Source organism: Dryobates pubescens, chromosome 4 (genome assembly GCF_014839835.1).
Source record: "Dryobates pubescens isolate bDryPub1 chromosome 4, bDryPub1.pri, whole genome shotgun sequence".
Lineage (NCBI taxonomy): Eukaryota > Metazoa > Chordata > Aves > Piciformes > Picidae > Dryobates > Dryobates pubescens.
Genome location: NC_071615.1, coordinates 10,237,221 through 10,246,437, shown reverse-complemented (window position 1 = coordinate 10,246,437; position 9,217 = coordinate 10,237,221). Strand labels below are relative to the sequence as shown.

The window sequence follows — 9,217 nt, the reverse complement described above, 5'->3', positions numbered from 1 at the left end:
CTCCTGCTGGGACTGAGCCCTGGCATGGGCCTGGCCAAAGGCAGTCACCGCATGGCTGGGATGGAGTGTTTGGCGCTGCACATGCAGTGGAGATGTGGCCAGTGCCAGCTCGGAGGCATGGCAGGCACAGAGCCACTCAGAAAGGGGATCCTGAACGCCTCCCAGCCCAAGCCAGCCTCGCCCACGTCCCCTGGCTGCTGAACGAAGCAAGGACACGGGTTGAAAGCAGAGCGTGTATTGCAAGCGGCTGCGGTGCGGCTGGAGAGCCTTCCAGCCGCCGGGAGAAAAGAACAGAGGGTTAAAAACGATCCCAGTCTCTAGGGTTACACTGTGTCATGCAAACAGCCCTGGGGCAAACCCCATCCCAGGAGGGTGTGCAGGCCCAGCTGGGCCACCCTGGCCACCATTGCTGGGACTAGTGAAGGGCCAGGCATCCCCCAGCCCTGCTCACCAGCAAGCACGGAGCATGCAGGGTGGAGGCGGCAGCCAAGGAGGCACAGCCCTCTCTCTTCCCCTCACAAAATCCAAGCTGCACACCATGTGTACCCTCCACCTGGTAAAGTGGGGCCAAGGTATGGGGGGAAACAGCCACAACCCACTCTGTCTGGTGGGGTGGCTCAGGGGACCCTGAAGAAGGGACCTCCTCTGTAAATGTCACTCGCATGCAAACTCCGGTGTCCCAAGAGAGGAGGGGGTGCTCCCTCCCCAAGAGCCTGGCAGCGGCAGGGGTCCCAGGCAGAGGCCAGCACCGGCCCCACGTCCCACGCAGCCTCCTGCTGTCTCTGGGCAGCTCTGTTTGAGCTCGAGGACAAGTAAAAACTACTTCAAACCAAACCCATGCAAGGCAGCTATTTGCTCGTGTGTCTCGGTGGCTGCCAGACGCCCTGGCAGCAGAGTTCCTCTCCTCTTTGGGGAGTGAGGGGGAAAGAAAAAAATATATTTATTTATAGGCAGGGGTCCCCGCTGCTCCCCGCCGCGGCCTCATCTCTCTGCCTCCATGGTCACGTTGGCCTTCTGTTCTGCAGTGGCTTGCTGGGAGACGGCGGCTGGCCAGCCCGAGGGCTGCGCCGGCGGGGCCGGAGTCCACATGCTCTGCTGCTGGCCGGGGGGCGAAGCCGCCGGCCAGGCGGGGTTGAAGGCCCCGTGCTGGGGCAGCGGCGGGGCCGGGGGTGGTGGGGAGGTCGCCATGGATGCCACAGGGCTGCTGCTGTTGAAGCTCTCGGAGGCCTTGAGGCGGGAGAACATGGTGAGGGCGTCGGGGAAGTTGGGCGGCGTGGCCGGCGTGTTTGCAGGAGTGCACATCTGCGGGAAGGAGAAAGGGCGAGGTGTGAGGGGTGGTCTCCACCTCCTCCCTCCCACCAGGGCCCAGCATAAGGCCCCTTTGCCTCCACCACCGTGGCACATTGAGCTCCTGGACCTGCGCTCTGCTGTTGATGCTGCCCACAAGCAGCAGTTGATCAAGGCTCTGAAGGCCAGTGGAGACACCAGTGTGGCGAGCCCCTGGGCAAGTCACAGATATCCTCTGCCCCATAACCTGCTGGTGCCACCCTGGGCCTGCAGCTTTCTGGCTCAGCTCCCACCCCATGGCAAGACCAAGTACATTTGGACCCCACTTGCTCTGCATGCTTCAAATCCCTACTTGTCCCAGAGAGTGAGATGAGGCCACATCAGGCAGCAAATCCCTAATACACATCTGGCCAAGCAGATTAAGGGCTGCTTGGGCATGAAAGTGAAGGGACCCAGTCTGGGGACAGCTGGGAGAGAAGAGACAGGCAGCACCATGCGTGGGCACACTCTCACGTTTACACACAGCCAGACGCTGCGCACACTGTGCCAGGGGCACGCTGCGGGGCTCTGCACGCTCGGTCATGCCGGCAGGCCCGTGAGGCTCTACACGTGGCTGTGTCTACACAGCCTCTCTCTGCAGCGCTGAGGGTGATCTGGACTACTGGCCATGCCCAAAGCATCTTGTCAGACCGTTTCCTCTCTGAGGAGCAGCCCAACCCCTCTGCATGGTTTTGAGGGCACTCCCAGACCTGCTGTCCCACCCACTATGCCACCCCCAGTCGCTCTCCAGGAAAACCTTCCTTGGCAGGCAGCTCTGGCAGTGCCTGGGCAGACCTCCCTGCCAGCACTCCTGGGAGCTGTGAAGCCACTGAGCTGGGCATCAGCACCAGCCCGAAGCATCCGCCAGCTGGTGCTGTGCCCCAAGCGAGTGCTGGAGAGGTGGCAATGCACTTACCATCTGATGGTGGTGGCTGTAGGGGATGTTTGTTTCTTGGAAAAAAGCACTGAGAGCAGTCTGAAAGAAAAAATTAAAATAAATCAGGAAGATGATGTTATCACTGGCACGGAGCTGGGCACCCTCCTCGCCCCTGCACACAACAGCAGGGCTTTGCAAGACCTCTAAAATGACCCAAACCAGGCCCTAGCGGGGCTGGACTGTGCCCACAGCCCATATCCAGATGGGATTGCACTGTGGGTGGCTCTGCTCCCATGTCCCCAGGCAGGACCTACGCCTGCCATCTGCTTGCACCAGTGCAGGTGTTTGGGGGATCACCAACGTGGCTGCTGCTGTAGCAGACCCTGGCAGGCGTTTCAGAGCTCCCAGCAACGCTCTGCAGCTGCTGCGTGCAGGGAGAGCAAGGAAACCAAATCCAAAGCCTGCAGGAACCACTCTGATGTGTGTCCTTAACAGAACAAGACCGTGGCTACCACAATGATGGTCTCTCCTGTTGGGAGATGCTCAGGGCTGGGACTGCCACAGGCAGCCCACCCCATAGACCAGAGCATTTCCAAGTCAATCGCAGGCAGGGCATTATGCTTACGACTGACATAATGTTGGTTAGCTTCCAGTTCAGACCAGTAATATCTAGTAAATGTGTCACATGCCAGACATGTGAGAGTACGAGGCAGGGGTTGCAGGGAAGGAACACTGGGAGCATGAACTGGCCAGGAGGGCAGACACCCAGCCCAGGTCTGGGAGGAGCAGAGGCAGCAGAAGCTTTGGGACGGCTGGAACTGGGCTGATGCAGGATGGGCAAAGGTGAAGCTGACTTGGGTTCTGTGCCAGGCTTTAACTGAGTTTGGGCTAGAAAACAAAGTTTGGATTCAACTGCAGATCAGATCTGACAGAAATGTTAAGAGAGTTGGTTTGGATTCAGTTCTGGTTGGAGGAAAAGCCATAGTTAGGCCTCATTCAGCCCTCTCCCAATGGCAAGTCTGGCCTGCAGCTCTAAAACCAGGGTGTGGAGCAGAGTTTCTCCGTGACCCAAGACTTTGCTCCCTTCCTGCAAGCCAGTGATAGGATCATGGAATTGTTTCAGTTGGAAGAGACCTCCAAGATTGAGTCCAATCTTCGACCTAACATCACCATGGCCACTGAAATCCCAAAGTGCCATGGCCACATGTTTCTTGAATCCCTCCAGGGACAGTGACTCCACTGGAAAGGTGAAGGGGCTGTGATTGTACCAGCAAGGAGCTGGAGAGCAGGTGCCAGCTGCTCACAATGGGGTTTACTGTTTCCTGGCTAGCCAGGGGTAAACTATGAGGCAGTGCAGGTGGCAGCCAGGAGTATACCTGCAAAAAAACAATCATCCAGACCTGGGTAGGGGAAGCAACTCTTGCTCTAGAGTCTGGCAGCATCCAGAGCTCAGGGGGAGCATGTGATAGCTGGGCTGGCCAAGCCCTTCCCTGTAATACCTGCATTACCCTGGCTCCATTTAATAACCCAGCACCCAAATGCTGCAGCCAGACAGGCTGCAACCTGAAAGCCCTGGGCACCCACAGGCAGGACTCACTGGATTTCAGTGATGGCCACAGATCAGGAAGAGGGTCTGTGGCCCCAGAGGCCAGCTCCAAACAGGCCAGCACATGTCTATGCATGAAGGAAATGGCCGACAGAGATACAGACGCTTGTGAGGCAGCGACACTCCCATCCCCACGCTACCCTTCGTCCCGGGTGAGGTCTGATGTCAACACCCACAGCCTTATCACTCAGGCAGAAAGGATAGTGATAAGGAAGGGGGGTTACAGCAAACGAGAAGCACAGGCAGAGGTGTGGGCACAGCCAGATACCATAAGCAGATTACATCTGCTCTGCAGCAGTGCTTTCCAAGAGGCTGCGTGTCTGGGACTGTGCCATCGGTAGGCAGGGGCCGAAAAGGTCCCTGCTGTCCCCTGAGCTGCCCACTGATCCCTGCTAGAGCTGGGATGAAAGCTGTGGTCTGTGTGGAGGAAGCACTTCACCATCACAGGCTCCTCTGTCTAAAACACTGCGTCTCCTCCCCTCCGTCTGCCCCTTCCCAATACTGGCAGAAGCAGCCCCTCTGCCCACCACAATGCCTACTACCTCCCAAGGGATCCAGGACCTGCAGCAGCCCAGGCAGGTGAGAGACCCATACACCCACGTCCTTGGTAGTGTGGGGTACCAGGGTCATGCAGGTAGCCATCACTGCTGATGCCACCTAGGCGCCAGACAGTGTCACAAGTGCTGGGGCAACGGGTGCAACTGCAAAGCTAATTGATGCTCCTTGGATTGAGGAGCCTGAGCCACAGCTCAGCCCTGACCCTGGACCAAAGGCCCATTGCCCATGTCACCCTGGGTGTAAGAGCAGGGCAAGAACTGCACCTACTGCCTGGCCAAGCTTAGCACACAACCAGGCAACCATCTTCCCCCCCCACAGATTCAAAAGCAGGAGGCAGATCACAGAGACTCTACCAGAGTGCCAAGAGTTACCTTGGCACTCTGGTAGAGTGGTGACCCAGAGTATGGCTGCAAGGGCCAGGTAAGGAAATGAATGCAAGGAGACCTGGACACTGAGCAGAACAAGCTCAGCCTGGAGGAGGGGGCACACCCAGCCCTCTGCAGCCACTTGGATGGGACCCTGGGCACCATTTGATCCCCTGCCCATCACTGCCCAACTTGTATTCATGCCCTCTCCATCTCAACTGTGTGTGTGAGCTGGAGCTGCTGCAAGCACAGGGATCTGGCAGCAGGAAGCTCACGGTGCTAGAGCAGTCCTGGGAGAACCCTGCCCTTGAGCCACAAAGGGAGGGGAAAGTGGCTCAATAAGACATAAATACATCAGAAGAGGAAGTGGGAACCCAACTATGGACAACCAGAACCAGACACCTGCTTCTCCTCTTGCTCACCACACACAACCTCACTAAGCTCAACTGAGACAAAACATTTCATCAGGAAGAGGGAAGGAACTGCTGTTTTTCTTAAAGCTGATTTCTTCTTCTCCTTCTCAAGCAGCCCCAGGGACAATAATACTTTCCTGCCTAGGAAAGAGCTTGATCCACTACTCAGCCATGAGACATGAGACTCTGCAAACTCTGAAGTGTCTCCCTGGCAGGCTGGTGGAGGTACCTGCTGTTCTCCCTGGCTTCTCCCAAAAAGCCAGCACCTGTGGCTCTGGGATCGAGTGCCAGGCTTCACCCAGACACACTCCAAGCTGCTTTCTTCGGCCTGTAAACCTCCCCCTTCCATCAGCCATGGCACTGCTCCAGCTGCTGGAGGGCTGGGCTGGCACGGCCATTCCTGCTGGCACCCACCACAGTTGTCCCTGGCAGCACAGCAGAGCTCACAGTGCTGCAAGAGCTGCAAGCTACACCATGAGAATGCCTGCCCTGGGTCTCTGTGAAACAAGAGCGGAGTCACTGTGAGTACAAGGCACAAACCACAAGCTCCCCACGAGCTGCCCCATTCCCTGGGCACGGAGGTGTGCAAACCACATGGCTTCCTTGTAGAGTCCCTGAGTATGATCAGCTCATGCTGAAGCAAAGGCAGCTGTGCCCCCACATTTCCTGACTTCCTGCTCACTGTCCTGGATCATGCTCCTTCCCACGGGACAAACTCCAGGTGACACAGGGCTGGCAGGTCAACACGCACAGCGAGCCTCTGCAGCCCCCACTACCAACAACAGCCCCAGAGCAGCACAAGCCCGTAAAACTGGTTCCAGACTATCAGCATCCCACCAGCCTGAAACTGTCTGTGTTCTACAGTGGCATCCCTCTCCCTCCTGCTGGTGACCCAACACCCTAGGCTCCTGCTTCCTATCACAAGCTGCACCTCTGCCCAGGCAGGAAAGTTGCTGGGCATGGCAGATGGATTCCAGGGTGAACCCAACACCTAGATTGTCTCAGCTACACTGTGCAGACACCTCCCCACGGTGGTCTTACAGGGAAGAACAAGATCCTCAGGGTGCAAAGCAGGCTGCTCTGACTCGAGCTGCATGCAAAAGCAGCACTTTGAATTGGAGGAGTCCGAGAGTGAAAACAGTGTAAATTACCACCGAACTTGCCTGACCTATGCCAATCTACACTCAACAGAGGGCCTAGCCACCGAATGGGCACCACAACGAACAGCAAAAAGCCTCAGCTGGACAAGCAAGAAGTGAGAGCACGCTGGGGTCAGGAGCTGCCACCTCCCCAGCGTGGGCTCCCCGAAGCAGAGGTGCCCAGCGGCCATTTTGCACAGGGAGTGAGCTGACCGCTGCACCAAAAGCGAGTGGGGGAACGTAGTAAGTGCTCATCCCCACGCGTTTGTTTACAGCCCAGCTTCCTCTGAGTCATGTGAGTGCCGAGCCGGCAGGAGACGGCTGTTTGTACTTGTGCAACTCGCCAAACGGTGGCAAAGTTCTGGGGGGAAAAAGAAAAAAAAAAAAAAAAGAAGAAGAAGAAAAAAAAAAAAAGCCTTTTGAAAGAAAAGTTAAACTTTTGTCATCTGCTCCCGGCCCTCTGTTGCAACAGGCATGGAGGTGATGGCAGCAGATCCTGCCCGTCCCAGAGGGCCACTGTCAAACTGTATTAGTAAACAAATCCCAGCGCATGTTACACGTGCCACACGGCCACCGGTGCTGCTGCCAGCCGGCCGCGGCGTTAAACGGGCACGGTGGAGGGGGAGCACTGCTACGGCTTTCCAACCACCCCCACACCTCCACCCACTCGCTCCCCGGCCACGCATGGCTTGGCTTTGAACACCTCTCGGCCTCTGGTTTAGACTCTGCAGATGCTGGAGCTGCACGGTGCTGAGCTGCCGCCATGCCTGATCCATCCGGCAGCCATCACGTTACCGATCAACCACGGAATAACGGCCGGGAGGGTGCCAGCGACGCTCGCACCCATCTGGTTAGTACTGCGTGCTGAGCGAGGGGTGCCCTGAACACAGGGAGGTACACGAACCGCATCTCCTGCTCTCCAGCCCGACTCACACCTCCTCCTGCATCGCAAAACACGCTTCAGCGACAAAGGTGCCACTAGCGTCAGATCCATCAGCTCCAGCCTTGGGAGCTGCTGGGGCTGCAGAGGTGAAAGAACAAAAAAATCCCTGTTCGAGAGGAGCTTTGCCTGATGCAGCCGCCACGCTCCTAGCTTTGCTCCCTGCACTGTGACTCCGGGAACCTCCGAAGGCGCAGAGCACCCACAAAGGCTGCCGGGGGGAAGGTCCTTACCGCCACCCCTGCCCCACGCGTGACGTTAACTCCCGCCGATGTTACGGAGCATCCTGCCCGCGAGTAAGAGGAAAAGGAGTCTGAAGCCAGAAAAGCTTTGACCTACAAAGTCTTCTCTCCCACGGCTGCCTGCGGACCGAAACTCTCCACGGCAGGGCTGTGGGAAAGGTCGCGGTGGGGTTTTCTAGCCCACGGCCACGCGGGGAGGTGCGCTACCCGGGAGGAGAGCTCGTTGCCCCCAGCCCTTCCGCCGGCCCGAGTGGGGCCCCGGCTAGCCCTGGCTTCGCAGACACCCACGCCCCGTGCCTCCTCGTTTCCCCGCACGGGGCCCACGCCAGCTCCGCGCTCCCCGCCCAGCGCGGGGGCAGAGCGCGGCCCACGCCGACGCGAAGAGAGGAGGAGGGAAGCGGTGTGGGGGGGTAACGAGCAGAGCCGGGCCGGGCGCGCCCCACCCAAACCAACCTACCCAAACCCAACCAGCCCCGAGCGCTCGGCGGGGTAACCGGTACCGGCGGCCGGTGCCGGGGCGGCGGCCTCACCTCGAACTGCCAATGGGCCGCCTGCAGCAGCTGCTTGGCCTGGTCTGCGGCGCAGCCGGCCGCCAGCACAAACTGGTTGATCATCACTTGGTGCTTGAGCTCGTCCATGGCCCCGGCCCCCCGCCGCCCGCCTGCTGCCGCCGCGCCCAGGCCGCCGCGCCGCCCCCCGCCCTCACGGCGCCGCCACCATGGCGGAGCCGGCGCGGCTCACGCCAATGTTTACTGGGCACTGACTCACGGCGCCCGGCGAGCCCCGCCGACGGCCGCCAGAGGCGGGGAGGGGCGGGGCAGGGTGGCGGCCGCTGGGAGATGTAGTTCCCGCCCACCCTTCCGCAGCGCCGCCTCCGCGCACCCTGGACTACAACTCCCGGCAGAGCCCGCTTTGTTTGCGGAGCGGGAGCCGGGCCTCAGCGTTCATTGAGTGACGTTTCGAGATGGCCTATCACCACGTGGGGCTTGGTAGTACCTGACCGTATATGGTCAACAACGCCGCTACCCCCAATCGGAGGGCGGCGGGGGCGGGCCGGAGCAGGGGCGGGTCACGTGGGCCGGCGGGCGGTGTTTACAGTCGGCCGCGTGCGGTTTCCTGTTGACGTGCGGGGGGGGGGGAGCGGGAAACGGCAGCGGTTAGGCTGCCACTGCCCTTCGGCCCCGCCGGTAACTTTTAGCTAGGCAGCGGCGGGGCGGGGGGGTCCTTGCAGGCTCTGCGATGCCCACCGGCCTATGGGACCCACTGGGGACTTGTCGAGGGCTTGCAGCTGCTTCAGAGGTGCTGCCGATGCCGTGTCCACCTCACAGCCCTGAGGTGAGGGACGGGAACGGAGGCCCACGGGCCCCAGACCTGGCCCAGGCAGGGCACTTTGGCAATGCTGCTAAACGATGGGAGGGGGCTGTTCAGTTCCCTTCGCAGGCCTACTCCCATCACTTACACGTCACTGTGCCCCACTGACACGGTTTCTGAGGTGTAAAAGGAGAGCTGGCAGCGGGGGAAGGTTCTGGAAGGGGCCGGCAGGGGGGCGGGGGCTCCTGGCAACAGGAAAGGATCAGTTGCGCACGGGGCACTGCCATGGCAGATGAAATCACACAGCCTGGCAGGTGCCGCAGGGCCACGCTGCAGCGCCCGGAGGGGACCACTGTAGTGTTGCTAAGTACCGGGAAGCGATAAGCACGCACGGACATGCGGCTGAGTGGCTGGGGGGTAATAAAGCAAGGGGAAAAGCA

The 9,217-nt window shown here is 59.7% G+C and overlaps 1 protein-coding gene across 1 annotated transcript; it reads right to left on the bottom strand.

Moving 5' to 3' along the window:
- Positions 1-202: 202 nt before the first annotated feature.
- UBALD1 (UBA like domain containing 1) lies at positions 203-8,244 on the bottom strand. Its single transcript, XM_054180488.1, has 3 exons — positions 7,997-8,244; positions 2,243-2,302; positions 203-1,302 (listed from the first exon to the last, which is right to left on the bottom strand). Exons 1-3 carry the CDS (start codon positions 8,102-8,104, stop codon positions 982-984), a joined length of 489 nt encoding a protein of 162 aa, XP_054036463.1. The 5' UTR covers positions 8,105-8,244; the 3' UTR covers positions 203-981.
- Positions 8,245-9,217: the final 973 nt, after the last annotated feature.